General features: G+C 35.9%; 1 protein-coding gene across 6 annotated transcripts in view; it reads right to left on the bottom strand.

Annotated features, from left to right (window-relative positions):
- Positions 1-23,208, bottom strand: part of CEP135 (centrosomal protein 135) — an 84,055-nt gene that overhangs the window by 60,425 nt on the left and 422 nt on the right. For 5 of the 6 annotated variants that reach the window (XM_034671770.1, XM_034671767.1, XM_034671771.1 and 2 more), the window contains exons 2-10: positions 20,309-20,466; positions 18,633-18,823; positions 17,525-17,692; positions 14,634-14,775; positions 12,337-12,421; positions 8,637-8,765; positions 7,013-7,228; positions 3,826-3,891; positions 1,375-1,513 (exon numbers count right to left, since the gene is read on the bottom strand). In XM_034671770.1, the coding sequence (XP_034527661.1) occupies positions 1,375-1,513; positions 3,826-3,891; positions 7,013-7,228; positions 8,637-8,765; positions 12,337-12,421; positions 14,634-14,775; positions 17,525-17,692; positions 18,633-18,823; positions 20,309-20,421 (1,249 nt within the window). In that variant the 5' untranslated portion in view covers positions 20,422-20,466. Of the gene's footprint in view, positions 1-1,374; positions 1,514-3,825; positions 3,892-7,012; positions 7,229-8,636; positions 8,766-12,336; positions 12,422-14,633; positions 14,776-17,524; positions 17,693-18,632; positions 18,824-20,308; positions 20,467-22,082; positions 22,246-23,208 lie in introns of all 6 variants that reach the window. The other variant, XM_034671768.1, reaches the window with a different exon arrangement.

Genomic DNA, 23,208 nt, shown 5'->3' on the forward strand with positions numbered 1-23,208 from the left:
ATTTTTGGCAGGCTAGTGCATTTGCACCACAGAGAAACGGGGAGTTTCAGATACGAAAGATCACATTGAAATGAGAGGTCACAGCTAGGTATGAAAGGAAGTAAATTGCAAATTTACTTTATAAAATTGCATTTTATACATAGGTCTAAGCACTTTAATTTATTAACCTATTTAATCCTCAGAATAATCTTTTGGGTAGGTGCCATCATTAACCCCATAGCTAGGGAAACTAAAGCATAGAGAGGTTAAGTAATGTGCTCAAGTCATGAAGGCAGTAAGTGGAAAAGGGGTCAGATTATCCACATGAATGCTGAAGTGCCTAGGATACAGTCTCTTTTTAACATAGCACACTGGCTTTCTTTTACTTCTGAAGACACATGGGAATTTGGCAGCACCAGGCTTCTGCTCTTGCCACTCCCTTTGCTTGGAAAAAAGGTCCCAAATCTTCATTTGGTTGGTGTCTTATCTCAGAGACCTTGGGTCAGTCAATCTCTAGCACATCTCCCCCTATTTTAATACCTCTTATCATCTAAATTTGGGCTTTTTCATTTATGTGTTACTAGTTTGTCTAACCAGAACAAAGGCTCCCTAAGAGCAGGGACCTTGTGTATTTTGTTTACCATGATATACCCCAGTACGCAAAACTGAGCCTGGCACACAACAGGCTCATAGACATTTGTCAAATGAATGGATCAGTGGATGAATTCTTACATGTTTCTTAAGCTAACTCATTTAGGGCTGGTACCTGGCAGAAAGTTGCCCTACTGGGAGAGAGAGAGAGAGAAAGAGAGAATGAGAATGTGTTCTTTCAGGTGATACAAGTGCACCTCCTTATAAAGATTCTGCACTTCAATTTTTCACTATTTCAGAAGTTTTCCTCTTAGTCTTAATTCTTTTTTTTTTTTAAAGATTTTATTTATTTATTTGACAGAGAGAGAAAGCCAGCGAGAGAGGGAACACAAGCGGGGGGAGTGGGAGAGGAAGAAGCAGGCTCCCAGCAGAGGAGCCTGATGTGGGGCTCGATCCCATAACGCTGGGATCACGCCCTGAACCGAAGGCAGATGCTTAATGACTGAGCCACCCAGGCGCCCCTCTTAGTCTTAATTCTATTATCTGCCTCAAAAAAGGGTATACTTCTATTGGAAAATATTGAAGCATTTCCTGTATCAACTAGTCAAAATATAAAAGAATCCTGTAAGGTCACTGAAGGAGATTTTCCACTCTATCAACAGCATCCAGTCTGGTTTCTGGTATATAGTAAGCACTCTACAAATATTTATTGAATGAACAAATGAATGAAAGATAATCTAAGAAAAATAATATGTCAGGAGGAATAACAATCACTTTTTAAGTTACCAACATTTTAAATTTTACCTGTAACTGCAAAGCTTTCCATTTTTTTGTTAAGTCTTTGCTTTTCTTGTTCAAGCTGATGAACAACAGTTTCCAGGTCTGATTTTATAAGTAGTTCATCACTTAGTCTCTCCTTTTCTTTATGACATAAATTTAATTCCTGCAAGTTGTAACACTATAGTTAAGATTTCTAACAACTTGATAAAATATTATAGAACTTAAAATAGATATTTTGGTAAGTACATTTAATTAAGAGTAAGTCATATACACACAGACACACACTTTTAGTTAGTCAAATATATGGGCTCGACTAAAGTTAATTATTGACTGTGGCTAAAAGGACCATAAAACCCAAATATCATTAGGGCTCCTTTCTGAGTAGTAGAATTATTAGATTTTATTTTCTCTTAATTTGTTTAGCATATTGTCTACTTTTTAAAATGAATATGTACTTGTGCAATAAAAAGTTTTAAAGCCTTTTTATTTTTAAAAGAAGGCAGAAGGAAGACAGTACTCTAAGACTATCATAGGTATCAGTAACTATGCTGGTTATTGTCTCAGGCTCATCTGCACAATGGGGATAAAAGCAGCACCTGGACACCAAGGATTCAATGGTGAGGATGAAACTAAGGATGTGAAGCACTCTGCATGGTGTCTAGAACATGCAAGTGCTTAATAAATGTTAGCTATTACTATCATTAGTATTTATCTTAAAAATACATAATATAGTACAAATGGAAAAAATAAGAAAGGTCAGAATGTAACTATAGCACCTTACTGTCAGCCAATACTACTGAGACTTGGTCAGAGTCCAAGACAAGCATTACGAATCACACTCAGCTGTTTATGGCGTACACAGAATGGCAGCGAACAAAAATCCCTGCCCTCACAGAGTTTACACTGTTAGTAAAAACATCATCAAAACATCTACTTTCTGTGTACTGACCTCATGGAAGAATTTCACAATATCTATGAGACTCAAGAGTAGATTATATATATATAAAAAAAAAAAGGGTGGACAACATTTAGCAGGTTTAGTTAATCCAGTTATTCAATATTGAGTTGAGTAGCTGCAAGTGAAGAAAAAGGCAGCCACTGTGATTCACAGTGAGCATATAAAAGTCAGCAAGTGTTCAAGCTCCTAGAGTGTGGCAGCTTATCGCAATGGCTTCATTTTTTAATCTGCCTTATGCCACCAGAACATTGCTGCTACACTGTTTAAGACTATATTTAATGAGAAAACTTGAAAATTAGTATTAGTCTTAGTTTCTAATCTTAAAAGAAACTCATCCAATTTAACAAGCGATTAAAAAAAATCCCCAATCATCTTTTAGGTGACCACCCAGGAGTTTCTAACTGAAGCAAGACATGTTCTCAGTTCTAGACTATAGAACTATATGCTACATCTAGGCTTATGCTGGGATGATTACTGTTTTCCTTATCTGAAGACTACCAGAACAAATATTATCTAGAAAAATGGTTTGCACTACCAAACAAAGCTATTAAAAGAGGACTGAGTGTTTTATGTTTTTTTAAGATTTTATTTTGAAGTAATCTCCGTGGGGCTCAAGCTCAGAACCCTGAGATCAAGAGTCCCGTGCTCCAGGGGTGCCAGGGTGGCTCAGTCAGTTAAGGATCCAACTCTTGATTTTGGCTTAGGTCATGATCTCAGGGTCGTGAGACTGAGTCCTGCAATGAGCTCCCATGCTCAGTGGAGAGTCTGCTTGTTATCCTCTCCCTCTACCCCTCCCCCCAACTCACATACACACGTTCTCTTTCTCTAAAGTAAATAAATAAAAATCTTAAAAAAAAAAAATGAGTTGCATGCTTCGACTGAGCCAGCCAGGTGCCCCAGACTGAGTGCTTTTTAATAAAAGTCAACAACTTTAACAAGTAATTATCAATTTCTAGTTTTAATATTAGTAAACTGATAAATCATGAAGTAGTTAAAAGAATACAAAATTCCTAACAGGTTTTCCAAATTCAAATTTAACTTGCCATCTACTGTATACAAAATTAAAGAATTATAAGAATAGAAATAAAATTAAATACATCCATACAGGAAGTCTTGTATATATGCTACAACAAGCATGAGACTAGGAAACACTGGGCTAAATCAAAGAAGCCAGACACAAAAGGCCACATATTGTATGATTCCATTGGTATAAACTGTCCAGAATATGCAAGTCTATAGAAATAGAAAGATTAGCAGTTGTCAGAGGCTGAGTAGAGGAAAATGGGGAGGGACTGCTAAAGGGTATGACGTTTCTTTTTGGAGTGATGAAAATGTTCTGTTACTTGATGGTCAGAATGGCTGCAGCACTTCATGACTATACCAATACCAATGAATTAAATGCTTAAGAGTGAATATTATAACGTGTAAATTATTTCTCAATTAAAAAATATATGTAAAATACAGCATGCAAATTTTCTTACCAAAAGTTCTGGCAATTCAACATGACATCTACTTACCAGCTGAAGTTTTGCCATTGTTTCTTCAAGATCCCGCATTTCAGAAAGCTTTCTTTTAATCTCTTTCTAGGAATAAAAAACTTATTAGGTACAGACCTAAAGGTCAAGAATATTTATCACTAAGTCACACTGCAAATAAGACCAAGTCATTTTTCTGAGTAGTCTTCCTTCTCACTAGTGAGATGGGAGGCTTTAGCTGTTTTAAGGCTCAATTTCAGGAAAGAGGAAAAGTCCAGGTTTCTCTTTAATTTCTTGGTATCCTGAATGCTTATAGGGAGCTATTTGTAACCTCTGAAACAAGAGGGCCCACTTAAAAACCTATTTTGCCTATATACTTGCAGGACCTTCCTTGAACCTTGATTTTTAGATTCTTCTTATGGCACTGTCAATTCCTAATTTTCCTACCTTATTTGACTTCCCTCCACCTGCTACTACCAATGTGGAACATCTATATAGAAAGTGAGAGCACTGAATGCCAGTATTAAAATATTTTGACCCATAGGAATCTTTTGTGAACCAAACTGTCATTCTTGAGCACTGCCAATGGGACCTGAGAAGCTATGTTCAGTATGTTGTGTGTATGAGCAGAGAAGATGCAAAAGGAAGTGTAAAAAGAGAGGAATGAGATACAGGAATGTTGCAATGAAACTAGAGCCACAAAAAATTAAAACTGCACTAATTATGTTCTTCATTTTTTTTAAGTTTATTTTTTTTAGTAGTCTCTACACTCAACGTGGGGCTCAAACTCATGACCCTGAGATCAAGAGTCACATGCACTTCCTACTGAGCTAGGCAGGCACCCCGATATTCTTTATTTTGAAGACTCTTTTGGCTATCCTGGGCCCCTTGAGATTTTACAATTTTTTTCCATTTCTATAAAAAATGCCATTGGGATTTGGATAGGGATTGTACTGAATCTGTAGATTGCTTTGGGTACCATGTATACTAGAAGTATGTATGTCATGCCCAGAATTTGAACAATATTAAGTCCTCCAATCCATGAACTTAGGATGTCTTTCCATTTATTTCTTCCTCAATTTTTTTCAACAATGTTTTATAGTTTTTCAGCATATGGTCTTTCACCTCCTTGGATAAGTTTATTCCTAAGTATTTTATTCTTTTTGATGCTACTGCAAATGGGATTATTTTCTTAATTTCCTTTTGGATTTAATTATTTGCATATTGAAACACACCTGATTTTTGTGCATTGATTTTGTATCCTGCAACTCTGATGAATTTATTAGTTCTGCTTTTTTTTGTGAAATCTTTAGGGTCTTCTACATATAAGATCATGTCATCTGGAAACATAAGTTTACTTCTTTCTTTCCAATTTGGATGGCTTTTAATTCTTTTTCTTGCCTAACTGCTTTGGCTAGGACTTCCAGTACTACACTGAACAGAATTGGTAAGAATGGGCATCTTTGCACTGCTGCTGATCCTAAAGCAAAAGCTTTAATCTTTCACCACTGGGTATGATATACTGTGGGCTTTTCATATATGGCCTTTATTATGTTAAGGTATGTTACTATTATTCCACTAATTAGTGGAAATGACATTGTACAAAACTGATTCAATGATGTAGAGTACTGATCCTTAGACTAGGTTATACCCATTCCTGGGATAACATAAATACTTCCCAAGTATTATGTAAACCTACTGTATACATGTAATTTTAAGGTATCCATATCTGGATTCTTAATTTGCATGTACAGTCCTTTTTAAGAATTATCTAACTGACAACCTGTGTGTGGTCTAAGTATCTCATGATCTTTCCTTTCTCACCTTCCCTCTCACAACTGTTTTCCTCCCACTTTTTAAAGCAAAGTCATGCATCTAATGTCACTTAAAATACGAAAAACTTTTGAAGCACCAAACAAAAAGATAATCGGTTTATGAATGATATGTATTAAGATATGTACTTTATTAAGAGATGTATTTCCAATAAAATTTTACTTTTTAACTCAGTAAGTATCAACATTTGTGCTGTATTTGTCGCTTTGATCCACAAATTACTAATAATTATAATGATAACACTATTCAGAGGAAAATGTTAACACTTTGAACCTTGTAGTCAAAGGACATTTTTTAAAATAAAAAATCTCTAAATAAATAAATAATTTCAATTCATGTATTTTTTTATTGCAGAGATGTTTGATAGGGTGATCATGAAAAGATATTCAAGTATAAATATATTAAAATAGGATAAAACACTGGAGTTTTCAAGAAGAAAGGATCTTTTAGCTATATTTAAAAGAACGATGTGAGGCGCCTGGGTGGCACAGTTGTTAAGCGCCTGCCTTTGGCTCAGGGCGTGATCCCGGCATTATGGGATCGAGCCCCACATCAGACTCCTCCGCTATGAGCCTGCTTCTTCCTTTCCCACTCCCCCTGCTTGTGTTCCCTCTCTCGCTGGCTGTCTCTCTGTCAAATAAATAAATAAAATCTTTAAAAAAATAAAAATAAAAAAATAAAAGAACGATGTGACAGTTTTAAGAGATCAATATTTACAATAGACTGGAAATTACATCTTTCTTATCTATTTATTTATTCATTATTATTTTTAAAAGGTTTTAATTTTAAGTAATCTCTACACCCAACTTGGGGCTTGAACTCACAATCCCGAGATCAAGAGTTGCATGCTCCTCCCACCACACCAACCAGGTGCCCCCTTTCATATCTATTTAAACTTAAAGATGAAAAATGTTAGCTACCAACTTAAAAATGTATAAGGACATACAATTTTTGGAAAATACTTTTAAAGGGATCATGAGCACAGAATGACACAGAGGACAAACTTCCAAAGCTCGCTCACAACGCGGAGATGAAAATCTTGAGGGAAAATAGGACAAAATCTGGAGAGCTATCCTAAGAAGAGGTGTGCTTCAGAAACACACCCNTTGGAAAATACTTTTAAAGGGATCATGAGCACAGAATGACACAGAGGACAAACTTCCAAAGCTCGCTCACAATGCGGAGATGAAAATCTTGAGGGAAAATAGGACAAAATCTGGAGAGCTATCTTAAGAAGAGGTGTGCTTCAGAAACACACCCAATTTAGAGAGTATAAACAACACTTCGGAAAAACTTGAATTATGAAACAAACCAAAAGACCAAATCAGATATCAAAGGAGCTTATGCTCACTATGTTCCAGGAGAATTAACAAATGTGTCCACAACCTAGACATACCTTTGCTTCCTCAAGCTCTTTATCGGCAGTCTCAAGCACTTCTTCTTTATGTCTTTCTAACTGCTGTGCTAACTGGTCTATTTCAGTTAATTCTTGGCAGAGTTTTTCATTTTTGTTACTTAAATTAACAACTTCAGTAGTCACTGTTTCCTTGGTTTCCATAAGCTCCTGTATATGCTTCTCCAGGTCTTTATTAGCTCGCTGAAGAAAGTCAACCTAAATTGAATTTGTAATTCACAGGTATATGAATTGGAAAATCATCCTAAATACTGAACTTCCAAAAATAATTCAAAATACTGTATTTTTTAAAATACTGAAAATTTAAACCAGAGCTATTTTATATTTGCAATCTTACACTGCTTTGATTCACAAAACTGACAATGTGGGGTGTAATAAAAATACATAGCCATTGGCTTCCAATTTTTAAACATGGAAGGAAAGGAAAAGTAAAACATTTATGTGAACTTTTTCCCAACAGATAGTTCTAAAATTACAACAAGAATATCACTACAATGATACTACTACTCTAGACTGTGCTGTCCAACATAGTAGTCACTAGCATCCACATGTGCATACTGTGGCCTGTCCAAACAGAGATGTCTATAAATATAAAATATACACAAGATTTCAAAGACTTGATGCAAAAAAGAAAGAATGTAAAATATCTCAACATCAATATTTTACAACAGTAGTTATACACTGAAATTATATTTTGGATATACTGAGGTAAATACACTATTAAAATTAATTTCATCTGTTTATACTTTCTTCATATGGTTACTAGAAAATTTCATAGTTCTGTTTTACATTTAGATCTGAAGTTCATTTTCTTTTCTTTTCTTTTTTTAAGTGGGCTCCATATAAGCTTGAACTCATGACCCTGAGATCAAGACCTGAGCCGAGATCAAATGCTGGTCGGACACTTAACCGACTGAGTTGCCCATGTGCCCCTAAAAAATTTTACATTACATATGTGGCTCCTATCATAACTGTATTGGACAGCACTGCTCTAGAGCTACTGCTGATATTCGTGACTCACTCTATTCTGGTTACGGCCCAGGCAGCAACGACACGTCTAAATTTCTAAAGGTAACATAACATGCTTTATATAACTCCCCTGTTCTTTTACTCTTAGGTCAAATGCATGGTGAGGAAATCTATTACATGTTTAGTTTTTATATTTCTTTTTAAAAATCTTTTTTTACATTATAGAACAAACAAAATTTTTTGAAAATAAAATCAAAAAGAATATCTCATCACACAAAGATAAACTGTGAGTATACTTTGGTGTATTCTCTTCCAGTGTTTTCTCTCTCCAAGATCATATGTACATTTTTAGAAAGCAAACTGAACATCACATTGTGTCTACGGTTTATTCTCCTCTTTTAAATATTTAATATTATGGTGTACATATGTTTCTGCCTCATTAAATATTCTTTTTTTCCATTAAATATTCTTTAGAAACATGGTTTTTCAATGGCTACATCCTATTTCTGGATATCTTGGCTCTATCAAATTTTTTCTATGGTAAATAATACAGTAGTGAACAACTCTGTCACTTCTACAAATCCATGGACATTTAATGGTTTTATATACTCAGTGAAATAATGATAAAAGCCATTACCTGAATATTTAAATGAGCAATAAGCTTTTCATTGGTTTTATTTCTAGTCTCCAGAGAGAGAATATCAGGGGAGCGGCCACTGTCCAATGCAACTGATAGTCGTTCTATCTCTCGTTCTCTTAGCTCAATCTGAAGACATAAAGTCATGTTATCACTTAAAAAAATCTGTTTTGAACTGAAATAATTAACATCATACAAACACTTATTTGGATATACTTTCATTTTTCTTATGTTTCACAATGTGTACCAGAGACTAACATTCATATATGTACCCACACTTATATGGGATTATGAAATGCATGTACACAAGCAAAAAGAAATACAGAAAATTTCAAAATAAATGTCAACAAAGCTTTCATATGTATTTCTATTGAATAGATTCTTCCCAATTAATTTTAATTTTTGTTTCTTTTCGTTCCCTCCTCCAAGATTAGGCAATGTTTATATAAAAAGAAACTACTGGGTACTAGAACTGAGTCTGAGCTACTTCAGTGCCTGGGGGATAAACGTAGAATAAACAAATGGGTGTAGGACATGAAGAATTGCTACTGAAACTCAATACAGAAAAGGACAGGAAGTTGGGGTGAATTTAATTAATTATCTATTATTTAGAAAACAACACACATAAAATCACAGAGATCACTATCAACCATGAATTCACACTTATTCACGTGCATGAATTTGGAAAAACCCAAACACTTTTACAGCTTTGGATTTTGGGGCTTTTGTTTTTCAAAAAAATTGAAAACTGAAACCAAGCATTCAATTCAACAATTATGGAGCACAATTCTTGGTATACGAAGGTGAATAAAATACGGTCTCTGACTTTCAGGAACAGAGCTTTACAGGGAAAACTAGCAAGTAAACCAATAATTGCTATATAATATGTTGCTCAATGGTAGAATAAAGGAAACAGGTATATGGCACCAAAGCAGTTAAGGGAATAAAATGATTTACTCTCCATGATATATTCATATGCCTATGGAAATTGGTGAAGACTTTATCAAATACATATGCCCAAAAGGTTATAAATGATCTATGAAGAGAAGAAAGGAAGAGTGTTCCAGGCAGTGACGCAGAAGCATAAAGCCACACGGTATGACTGAAGGAGCAGAAATGGCTCAGTAAGACTGGATTGTAACATGCAAGGGAACTTATAGTTGGGTCTGAAGAATCAGGCAGGAATTAATTATGATAAGCTCTGAATACTTTGCTAAGGAGAAAGATTGCTCTGGACTAAAAGATGAGTAAGAATAAAACCAGAGGAAGGGAGACCTATTGGAGGAATGTCTGAGAGATGAATAAGGCATAAAACAGTGAGATAGGTTAGAGCAGAAAAAGTAAATTTACAAAATACTTAGAAGTGACAGAACTTGGTGAGTGGTATGTGAAGGGAAGAGAGTGAGATCTAGAAAGACTACAGAATGTTGGCTTGGGCAGATGGTGATGCTACCAACCAAAGTAGAGAATATAGGAGGGAAAACAGATTTGAGGCAGAAGATACCAAGTGCAGTACTAGGCATATGGTACGAAGAGCTTTCATCCACGTGGAAATGCCCAGTATGAAATTGGATATATGGGTCTGGAGCTGTGTAAAGATTTGAGCCAGAAAGACTGAAAAGTCATTAACATACAGGGAATATTTTAAACCAAGAGAGTAAATGAGACCTTCTAAGAAAATATATCAGGAAAGGAGAGGGGTCAAAGACAGAATCCTAAAAAACAGTAATACTTCATGGAACAGGTAGAGGAAAAAAGAAAAGAAATGGTAAGAGATTTTTTAAAAAGTGTTAACTGAAAGAAAATGAAGTCATGAAAGCATTTTAAAGAGAAATTATCAATAATGACAAATACTACAGAGAAGTAAAGAAAATAAAGACTAAAAGTATCCTTTTGGATCTAGCAATTAATGTCATGTGTCATTAACTAGACCAATTTATGTAATGGGAGGCAGAAGCCAGAATGCAATAGGACAGCAAGCGGTGAAGAAGTGGAGATAGAAGACTAAGATACTCTTCAGAGAAGTTTGCATGAGGGAGGAAAAGGCACCAGCAAGAGCAAGAGGTAGTTAAAGGAGATCTTTTTAGAGGACGTAAGTAATGACAATAGCACCTCTTTCTAGGATGGTTAGGGAGATTAAAAGCATTAGTTGTAAAGTGGCCATTTAAGTGTTTGTTAAAGAAAAAAAGAATATTGATGAAGGCAAAAAAAAAAAGAAGAGGGACACCTGGGTGGCTCAGCTGGTTAAGCATCTGAATTCGGCTCAGGTCATGATCCCACCGTCCTGCTCAGTAGGGAGCCTGATTCTCCCTCTCCCTCTGCTTACCACTCCCCCTGCTTGTGCCCTCTCTCTGTCTCTCTCAAATAAATAAATAGAACCCTAAAAAAAAAAAAAAAAAAAAAAAAAAAAAAAAAGGAGAAGAGAGGAAATAGAGCCAAGAGCCCAGGTACAAAGACTAAGCCTTAAACAGGAAGAACGCCACACTGTGAACATTGCTCATTTTAAATGTAGAAACAAAGTTGAAACAAGGTGGTATCTTGAGGAGAGTATTTATTATAGGCTGGGGAAAGAGCTTGTGGAGAACAGCAACATCTGGGATATAGACTGAGAAAAACAGAACTTAAAACAAAAAGACAGGCAGCAGGGTGGATTCAACTAAAATTGATAACGATAATAAATTGATGGTTTCAGTCAGAATGGTCAGGCTATCTTCTCCAAACACCTCAACTACGTCACAGAGATGGTAAGGACTGGTCAGCTTGTGTTCATAAAGTACTTGGAAAAAATGTGATGAAAGTGTGATTATAAATTGAAAAATATCAACAATTCAACTTGTGCATATTTGATATTTTCAATCTCTCACCATATTGTAAGTTTTTTGGTTGACGTGATCACAATTCCTTTTTACTCCATTTTAATCCAAATATCTTCAAAGTACTTTACAAACTTAACAGTTATACCATAAATTATATCTATATTTGTATGTGCAGATCACTTCACTCCAAAAAAAATGCAGTCATACGCAGAAAATGAAAAAAAGGGTTACCCAATTTAAGCTTCAGTAAGCATATTAAGAAAGCAAGCCTGAAATTATACGAATCAGAATTTAGCCAAACACCAACAGAAGGTATGAAAGAACAAGCTTTTTATGATTATGATCTAACCCTTCATATATTAATTCCCCTGCTTCTTCAAAAAACTCTTTTACTAGTTGTTGTAGAGAAAACACACAACAAATATGGTACCACAAAAGAGTAACTATCAAGACTTATGTTCCAAATAGCAAAATCTATAGTAAGAGTAAAAAAAAAAAATTATTTATGATACCACTGTAAAGCATAATATACTTCAGTAAAATACCTGAAGATGGAAACAAGTAATATGGTTACAATATTTGGGGAGATAGATGATTCACCTAAAGAAAACCCAAAAAACTACTATTTGCCTCAATGCATAATGGACTGGACTGTTTGCTCTAAAGCCATCTAAGCCACTCCAGCTACTATCTCTATTAACAAATCGGTGGGAAAAGATAAAAGCTGTNTACTATCTCTATTAACAAATCGGTGGGAAAGATAAAAGCTGTATAAAAATTCAGCATCAGTAATACCAAATATAACCTAACTTTATTTACAGTCACAGCATACCCATCTCAACGAGACCATGCATCCCTGCTATGGAAGTAAATAAAAATCCTACCTGCTCAGTATAATCTCTCAGTCCACTTTCCATCATTGCTAACTTTTCTTGTAACTGGTGGACTTCCAGTTGAAGTTCTTGAATTCTGAAACACATTTATAACTAATGCCAATATACTTTTGTTAAGAAATACAAAAAAAAAAAAAGAAAAAAGAAATGAAACTAGATATGTTCTCCTGTGAATTCTCTATTTTCTATTTCTCAGTAAGGTGTGAAGTGCGATGCCAAAGGGTTCCGAACCATAGCACAGAGTACATCATCTTGGAGATTTAATTCTATAAGAACAGATTTCAAAAATTTAGTGGTAAATCATTTGAAAATCAGATACACTAAGCTTACTATTGCATTTTGATCCTTAAAACTCTTTGAGGTACTGCTGCCAATTCTCAGGTTCAAGAAACTAGAGTTTAGCCCAGAATTAAGGGGCTAACATATGTTTTCTGACCCTAAATGACCCTGTATTTTCTAATGAACTACCTGCAATCCTGGAGAGAAGAAAAATATTGAGAAATACTATAATTTACCAAATAACTACAGCAAAAACCTACTCCTTTCTGGAACTTGTTCATTCTAACAAAACCAAGATTTGCCCAAATTACCTCAATTCTACAACTACCCAAATGTATTTGTATTACATCAAACTTTGCCAAAAATTAACATAAATATGACATAACCACTTTCATATTGGAAAAATAAAGCCTGAGGCCAGGTCTGCATTTAAGAGAGATTTTCTGTGAAGCAGAGTAAGTGAGGCTGGCACACCTTGTCCCTGCTGTTACTGGAACCAGTATTTTCTACTAATCTAGGTTTAGGAGAAAAGTAGGTATGCAACTGCACTCATATGTATGCACACGAATTACTTTGAATACAAACAAAATGTATATGTGCGAAAGAAAACAACCAAGATCATCAACAGACTAATGCCACCTATGATGGTTTGATAGAAAGGAAAGATGTTAAGGAAAAAGACTACAGACAGAAAATGCCATACATACAGACCAAAAACTCCTTAAATATACTAACACACTGCTGAGAAGTCCTAGATTACAACTGTAACAGAAAAAACAACCCCGCAAAATATTTCACAACTAAGCTCAGATAACTGTATGAACACAGTTACGGGGGTGCCTGGGTGGCACTGGGGCGCCTGGGTGGCACAGCAGTTAAGCGTCTGCCTTCGGCTCAGGGTGTGATCCCGGCGTTATGGGATCGAGCCCCACATCAGGCTCTTCTGCAATGAGCCTGCTTCTTCCTCTCCCACTCGCCCTGCTTGTGTTCCCTCTCTCGCTGGCTGTCTCTATCTCTGTCGAATAAATAAATAAAAAAATCTTTAAAAAAAAAAACAAAAACCACAGTTATGTAACAGTGTGTGNTTCCCTCTCTCGCTGGCTGTCTCTATCTCTGTCGAATAAATAAATAAATAAATCTTTAAAAAAAAAAAAACCACAGTTATGTAACAGTGTGTGGGGAATAACTAAGAGATTCTAATCAGTACCTCCACCAATGTTCCTTTAGATTGTTATGAGGTTAATAAAGTGGAAAAACTCCTCCATATTCTCTGTATAATCTACAAAATAAAATGTATCCATACTAACGAACCATTTTTACTAGCGTAGTACACATTTTAGGATGTTTTTCCGGCTATGACCACAGAGGCTGTCACGAGTGTTCTCTTGCTCTTTTGAACCTCTTAAAATTTTCTTAATGGTATTCTCTGTATTCCTTGTCTCATCTTAGTATTGGAATGTAAGCTTCTCAAGAGCAGAAATACCATCTTACTCATCTTTACATCCCCAGAACACTTACATAGTGCTTTTCCCAGAGACCTTGACAAAGTCTTATTTAAATAGAATTTATATCTGATTCCAATTTAAGGAAAAACAAGCACACAGAGCTAGAGAAACATGAAACAAGAATTTCAAAGCCCGCTACAAATCTATTCACGTTCACTGGCATTTGATGTATCTGAAGTGAGAGAGTCCTGCAAAAAGACGAATTGGGTGATGAAACTAAAATATTAAAGCAACTTTACTAAAATAGCTTCTAGATGGCACTAAATTATTTTAAAGCAAGTATGGACAGAAACATCAGATTTATGATCTATTTGAGATCAAAGTTTCAAAACAAGTAAAAAAAAGTCTATATTCAGGGAACATTCAGAAAGTACTTCCTGAGTGCTCATGCAAAGTTCTGTGCTAGGCCCTGGAGATACAACAGCAAAGACTGAAGCCCTAGCATCAAGGAACTTACGGTTAATCAAATGATTAATTGAAACCAACAAAAAATTATTAATGCACCTGTTATCAGCCACCTGCAGGAGATCTGCAATGTAAGGGTCATCTGGCTGCGGAACCGGATATGAACTGACTTCAGAGGGAGGGACTGGTTCATCAATCTGCATACGCTGGCGCCTGAAAGCAATACTTCTTTTCTTGCCACCTAAAACACAATTGTGTATTTCAAAACCATTCAAAAGAAACAAAACACTGCCTTAGAATTAAATAATCCCATGAGAGACTATGGGCTCTGGGAAACAAACTGAGGGATAGGCTGGTGATGGGTAGTAAGGAGGGTACGTATTGCATGGTGCACTGGGTGTTATATGCAAGTGATGAATCATGGAACTTTACATCAAAAACAAGGGATGTACTGTATGGTGACTAACATAATAAAAAATTATTATTAAAAAAAAAAGAATTAAATATTCCAGAAGGTTAGGCTTTTGTTGCAAAGGGTGTCTCTAGCTCGTATTACCTAATGATAAAATATCTCCTCCCTTATGTATATATATACTCACACCCTGATCTTTAACTAAACAATACATTCCTGAAAACATCAACAAGACAAGGTTATAAAACAAGTTTTATTTTCGGCATGCTTGGTACATATACCCAGATGTAATATATTCCTCCATTAGATGGGAACAAGACTTTGGCAGGATTAAAAGTTGAGCACGCCTTGTGGTATTTGCTCTTATGAACTCAAGAAATCATCACCAGCAGAAAACTATCAAATGAGAAGCTTAAAGCAGTGATAACTAAAATAAACATGCTTATTAAGCAATGCCAAAGAGCAGATAACAGAAACTTTATGTAGCAAAATTAGTATATAATGAATGAATGTCATCTGTAATATAAAGTGATGCTATAGCCTGAATTAGTGAGGAATGTCTACTTAATTATCCTTAAAACCATCAGGAGTAATTTCTTTTAATGGACAGATACATCCAAATTACATGGATAATTTACCTTCCCCAGCACCTGGCCAAGATTAGACATGCAATGGAAAAATGAATTTATCCGCATGAAGAACAAACATAATCTACAATTGTGTCTTCATTAGAATCCTGACACATTTTGTACACATATCTCTTGTTTTGAGGATGAAGAAACTGGATCAAAAGTATTTAAATGATTTGCTTGTAGTTACACACCTAAAGAAGGTAAATCATTTTCTCCTTTCCTTACATCTTGGTTTTCCTCCTTGGTTGTTCCTTCTCAGTTTCCTTTAAAGACCCTCTCCTTCCACCAGTCCTTTAATTACCAACCTCCCCTCAGGGTCTGTTCTCTCTTCCCAGTCTACATAATCTCATAGATAATTCCTACTGCATCTATAGCTTCAATTCCCACAGTACTCCAATGACTCCCAAATTCGAATTTCCATCTGGGACCACACATCTAAAAACAGATCCACATATCCCACTGCGTACTAGAAATCTCAATGCGGATGTTCCATGGGTAACTTACGACACATGCAAAAGCGAACTCCTGCCCTGCTTTCCACCTTCTCTATCTTAAAAACAGTACCATCATCCACCCACTCATTCACTTGAAACAGAAATCTGGGAATTCCTCTACTTCCCAAGTCTTCCACATTCATTCACTGAATTCTACAGACTACACCACGTGATTCTCTCTGGAATCTACCCCATTCCACTCTCAGGAAACCTGATTATCCTCATTTTTCCCCTTAATCTTCTAGTTACTTCCAAGACCTTCTCCCATGTTTCTTGATCTTTTTTGCCTTTAGCCCACAGACCTCCCCCCAATCTCATTTCCTGACATGTCAATCCTCCACTGGTTCCACACGGCTACAGGGACACCGTAAGATGACTGTCACTACTGAGACAGTTCGTCACCACTGAGAACTGTGCCAGCGTCTAGATCTCCAACTCCCTTCTGATCACAGTCTTCATTCTGACCAAATGCCTCCTGGTCCTCATGGTGCTCTTAATCCCTCAGTCTCCACCTCATCTCATAATCCAGCACTTTCCCATACCTCACTCACTCCCATCATCTTCATCCCATGATTCAGACATCTTGATGATCTTGTCACTGGGACTGGTGATTCTTCCACCAACTTTATGCCTGAACTACCCTCAACTCTGGATACGGCCCCTCATTTCTTTTCTCTTTCTATAGACCTACTGAACATAAAGCTAAAAAAAGTAAAATAAACTAAAAAAATGCAGAAAACATGTCATTTCCAAATTCTTTGATGAGTATGGATTACCTTTATAACTAAAATAATAATGATAATATTGAGATGGCATCTCTCAAAAGAGTTCCTTTTTTAGCTTGTGGATCTTCAGATTGATAATTCTGCCATTTTCGTTTCACTTGTTAAACATGTTAAACACCATGCTAAGTGTGAACTGTCAACCCTCACCCTAAACCTTCTCTGTTCAGATCATCACATGAAGACTTCACTGGGTTTTATAGTGGCTTTCTGATGTTAGTAGTCAATTGAAGAACAGAGTCTGAAAGTTGTTGCATACTGCTAATGACTGTCTGCCCATGTCCTCCCTAAAATACCAGGATTGTTTATGACAGGTATTTTTAATAAAACTGAATACAGTTGGACTTGGAAAAAAAACATTAAAATAAAATAATAACAATAATTTAAAAAAGAAGTTAAAGTAACGATTAAGGAAATAAAACACCGGGCACTGAAGTCAGTTAGACTACTTACATCTAAGAACCTACTATTATGTAAGTTTCTAAGCACATGTATAAAATACTACCTAGATCTTAAGAAATAAATTTAAAAGTTTATGTGACAATCCAAAATCATCTTCTCAAATACTAAAGTCTAAGCATGAAAGTCCAAAGTCTCATTTTAGCCAACAGCTTTAACCTCTTTAAAAGATTAGACGTGTACACTTTGTTTTGAGAAGGGGCAGACTCACCTGGAGTTTGTACTACAGCATGCAAATTCTTTTCTTGAAGTTGTTGAATTCTTTCATTCTTAGCTTTGCTCTCTTTCTCTAGAAGTTTGAGTTTATGAACATATTGGTTATTTAGAAATTTCAGATCAGCTGTTTCACGTGCACACTTCTTCAACGTAGTTTTCAACTCTTAAAATGAAAAAGATTTAACGACCATTTTACAGATCAGGAAATCTATGAAGTCCTTCCATTTCACAAAATACAAAAGTCACATTAATTTGAAAGGCTCCATCTGATTCTTACCCGAGCCTTTGTCTGAAAGGCTATTACCTCTTCTACCACTATTAGCAAAACTACAAATAAGTCACTATACAAAAAAGGGAATTATATTTTTCTTCTGCTATATGGCTTAATATAAATTACGGCATTTGATCCAATCCAGTAAACTAGGTATGTAGCTGAGGGATTATGAATTCATGCCAGGTATCAGACAGGGCTTTCTACTGATATAAGAATTTATAACAATAAGATAGCCATACAATTACCCTCTGTCCAGTACCTTTGAAATCATTCTATTCAATCTTCCAGCTCAAAGACAGGGGTATTAAAGAATCAGAACGATACAAGGCTTTCACCTCACTTTAGCCCTCTTACTTTCAGTAAGGAAAAAGTGAAAGTTTTCAAGGACATTTCTTTACTTTAAGCATTTAATATTTCCTAGAGCAATTTTTTTATTAATTAAAAAATTTATTGAGTATAGTTGACACATTGCATTGATTTCAGGTGTACAACATAGTGATTCAGCTTCTCTGTAAGTTATGCTATGCATACCACAAATGTAGTTATTGTCTGTCAGTATACAACGCTACTACAATACCACTGACTATATTACCTATGTTCTGCATCTTTCTACAGCAATTTTAATTCTAAAAACTTAATCGACATATAGTGATGATGATTATAGCTATGAAATGCATATTTATTTTCCTTGTTGGGAACTCTTCAATGCACTCTACATTATTTCAAGCCTTTTAGCAGGAAGACTATCACGATACTACATATAAGCTTTTCCTACAGAAAAAACAAAAAGGGGAAAAAATATGAAATCTTAAAAATCACAAAATTTTACCTTTAATGTGTTGGCCTGATTGCTCTCTCAGTTTCATTAATTCCAGGTATAATTCATTATTTTCCTTGATCAATCTTGCATTTTCAAGTTTATAAGGTTCCAAAACAAAATCAAAATTGGCACTTTCTTTTTCAGCTTTCACAGTAGATAATTTTGATTTCCGAAGACTTTCTGTTGTATGAACTAGGTCACTGAAATTAAAGAATAGAAAATGTAAATACAAGGAAACATTCCATTAACTTTTAATAACACAAAATATATTTCGAAAAAGACTTACATGTTAACACCAAATGAGATCAAATCTAAAAACAAACAAAAATGCTAGAAGCCCTTCAAGGTACCAGGTGCTCAAAAATTTCTCAAAACAATATTAAAAGTTATGAAACACACACATAGTTGGAATCATCTTTCAATCTCTCCTCTCATTCATCCCCCATGTCCAGTTAGTCACCTGATCCTGTGGAACCTATGAAACTTATCTGTACATTCAGCAAAGATTTATTGAATGCCTGCTATAAGCTAACTGCTAGTACATAAGAATAAGAACTGATTCCTTACCTCTGAGAACACAGAGCAGTAGACTATTCATTCCATCAGTATTTACTGAGCAGGGAACACGATATAGAGCACACTATCATGGAGCTTATATCCTATTGACAGTTTGTCAAAAGTTATAACACTATGTGAGAAACTCAACAACTATGTGTTCAGCCTGTACTAGATATAGCAGAGATAAAATCAGTCTCTAGTCTTATGGAGTTTGCATTCTAAAGGAAACACAAAAACAAGTTTCTAACAATGATAAGTACTGAAGGTAACATGTAGCAGATGTGACAATCTTGCAGACCATAGAGCTAAACAAGCATAGGGCAAGAGGGAGAGGTCCAGGGGATTTCCCAGGCAGACAGAATAGCACATGGAGAGACAGAGGGGAGAGATTGGTGGGGAGTGTATATGTTTAGGGAGCTCCAAATGGTTAAATACATGGGAGATGAAGCTGTCGGAGTATTAGGTCACTGTGGAAAAAGCCTGCCAGTTTCTTAGAAAGTTAGACATACTTCACCCATCCTCCAACCTTGAATCGCAGAGCTAGAACTAGACCATGAAGGGTTCTGGAGGCCATAATAAAGAGCACCAAATATCTTTCCTCCATTCTCTCCTTACCATCATCATAGCTTGTAGCCCTGCTGCAAAAGCTTTCTAAGCAATTTCCCTGCTCCAGTCTCAAGGAAAGAACAAAAAATGGAAAAGAACAAAAGTACATGGACTCTTCCAGTTAAAGTAACACGTAATTGCTAAAGTAATGACCAACCACATATGAGAGAACCTTTATTGAATCACAGTAATTAAAGACTAATGGGCAGACATAGAACACACAACGATATCAGAAAACCACATTAAAAAATTGTAATTCTGTTCAGGGAGAACTCTCAGAAAATCTACTCTCAACAGTAGAGTGTGAAAGGTGACCCCTAGAGTTTTGCAATGTGGACGCCCTGAACTGATGATATGGGAGTAGGATCTAAGAATAGATGAGTTTCAGGTGACTGACGGACTAAGAAAAAAAAAAGAACAACAACAACTACCCATTTCTTTACTGTAACATGAAGTTTAATAGAAACTAGATAAATGGGATTAAAGATCGCACAGGTTTAGAACTGTATTTTCATCTTTACCTGAAAAGTTTTTCTACCAACGGTAAACAGTCCACTGTCAGAGTCTGGCGGTATCCCAACTGATCCAATCTTTTTCTAATATTAATGTACTTTCTTTCTGCAGCTGTAGTCATCTTGTCTTCCAAAACTAGTTTTATTCACTCCTCAAAATTAAAGTCCTAAACGAAAAGAGTAAAATGTTATTGTTATTATGGCTATTATTACTATTTCATGATAAGAAGAAAAGATTCTTTCAATATGAAGCAACTGTTTTTTTTTCTTTCTCTTCAGGTAGGCAGCCTTCTGGAATATTTAGACTGACTTAAATGCTCCTTATGATAGTCATGTTTCTGCACTAAAATAAGTATCTCTTAATAAACCTATACATAAAAGTTAAAAAAATAATGGAGAAAACAAAGAATATTTTCCCAAGCCTGAGGAAGGCAGAGAATCTTTAGAGAAGCCTCTTTTGAAAACACTAAATGCAAAAGAAAAATGTGATAAATTTTTGGACTTCATCAAATTAAAAATGTTGCCCATCAAAATATTCCATTAAGAAAACAAAAAGCGAAGGAGTTGGAGAAAATATTCATAATATCTACAAAGGATTTGTATATGGAATACATAAAGAACACTTACAGTTCAATACTACTAATAAAGAAAATCTGGTAAGAAAATGGGCTAAAGACTTGAACAGGCACCTTGCAAAGATAACTGAATAGGAATAATCATATGAAAAGGTGCTCACCACCATTAGTTATGTGCGAAATATGAATTAAAACCACAGTGAGGTACAATCTCACCCATACTAGAATAGCTAAAATTAAAAGCACGGGACCAAATGTTGTCAAGGATTTGGAATAACTGGAATCTTTATGTTGCTGATGGAAATGTAAAAGCACTGTGGAAAAATTCTGGCAGTTTCTTATAAAGTTAAACTTCTCCCCTAGAACTCTATAATTCTATTGCTAGGTATTTATTCAAGCAAATGAAAATAAACATCCACAGACTCTACAAGAATATTCATAACAGCTTTATTCATAATAGCCCCAGACTGGAAACAACGTATATATCCATCAACAGCAGAAGTATAAACTATGAGATATTTGTGGCATATAACACCACTCAGGAATAAAAAAGAAGGAAATACTGATGCATGTCAACCACATGAATTAATTTTGAAAACATTACTTGAGCAACAGAAGCCAGACACATATACTGTATGATTCTATTTACATAAATTCAAGAACAGGCAACATGAAACTATGTAGACAGAAACCAGAACAGCTGTGGGCTGGGTCAACAGGAGTGGGTGGAGACTGGAAAGGTTAAGAGGGAACTTTATGGGGTGATGAAAATATTATGTTAAATATTATGTACACTGGTTACAAGTGTATTACATTTATCAAAGGTTTTCAAATAGTACACTTGAGATCTGTGCATTTCGCCATGTAAATTTTACTTCCATTAAAAAAAAAAGACACAAACACATATGAATCTCTACACACATTTTTATCCTTGTCTTTTTCAATATTTATGAATATATTGAATAGATATATCAACGTGCCCTAAAATGGAGTTCTCTAAAGATTGCTTGTGTAGAACCTTTGCTCTTTTCTAACCTTTGCAAGGTAAATATAGTCCTAGTACTCACATTTCTAAGCCAAATAAATTTTGTTTTAACATCTCTATTGTTTTTCACAACTTATAAAACGTGAATGCATGGGAGTAGATGCAAAACTGATCCAAACGTGAATGCACGTGAATACATGCAAAACTGATCCTCATAACTTACCCTGTAAGGGAGACAGGACATACCAGACACCCTTTCTATTCAAAGGCAAGGAAAGGCTGCCTCTAGAGAGCAACTCTTCCCAAACCACTGGGCCACGAAGAAGGTGGGCTGGGTCCTGGTTCAGCACTCTGGTTTCTGTACCAAGCTGCAATTGCTTCCTGGCCTTTTGGATAAGATCAAATGTAGTATTTATACCAAGCTGCAGCAACTTGCCACATCACTTCTAATCTACTCTTTTCTACAAATCTTTCTTTCTCCACACTCTTGCTAACCTTTTCTTTTAGTGGCATTCCCATGGACTTTCTAGGTTCCTTCCACAAGAGTGACCTGACTGATGCAAGGTGTTTTAGAGAATCTCCTGAAGACATCGGAAATACACCTGTCAAGAACTAGCAGAGCCTCACCACTCAAACATTCCTCCTCTTTGTCTGGTACCAACTTTGATTACCCAGAAATAATACTTCCTCACATACTGGCTGAGACAGAGAATGAATACGAATCAAAAAAATAAATAATCGAAAGACAGGACTGATGGAAAAGATTAAAATCTCCCCAAGAAGAACAAAAAACATCCTGACCTATGGGCTGCTGTCTTCCCTCACCTACATCCCCCAAACATCGTGGTTACACTTAAAGTTTCTAGCACAACATAAAAGCTTAGGTTTGGAGGTCCCCCACGCATACGTTTAGAACTACTCACTAGCTTACCTCTGGGGAGGTGGGTGTCTGAAAGCCAGTACATCTTATTTTTAACAAAAGTATTCTGGGTGTTTATATGCACAGAGACTCAAAACAAAACAAACACCAAACTTCGGTTGTCTCGCAGTCCTTCCACACTAAACTAAAATAATACAGACTGGAAGGTAGAGGGGATGTTTTCGAAGGTGCAGGGCAAAGGTTAACAAATACCTCCCGTCCTACGCTTCTGGGCACTTTGTTTTTACAAAGAGCATGTAAGATACTTATACGAGAGGGCACTTTAACTTTTAAATCAACCCATCAGCCGGCAGTAAGCGGGTGTGCACACCGCACAGACGCCCACGGCGGGCGGCACGGAAGGAAACAGGGACGCTCGAGCTGCCCCGGGTCGACCTCCGGGCCGCAGCTTCACTGCCGGGTGTCGAAG

This window comes from Ailuropoda melanoleuca, chromosome 11, assembly GCF_002007445.2.
Source record: "Ailuropoda melanoleuca isolate Jingjing chromosome 11, ASM200744v2, whole genome shotgun sequence".
In the NCBI taxonomy this organism is placed as follows: domain Eukaryota; kingdom Metazoa; phylum Chordata; class Mammalia; order Carnivora; family Ursidae; genus Ailuropoda; species Ailuropoda melanoleuca.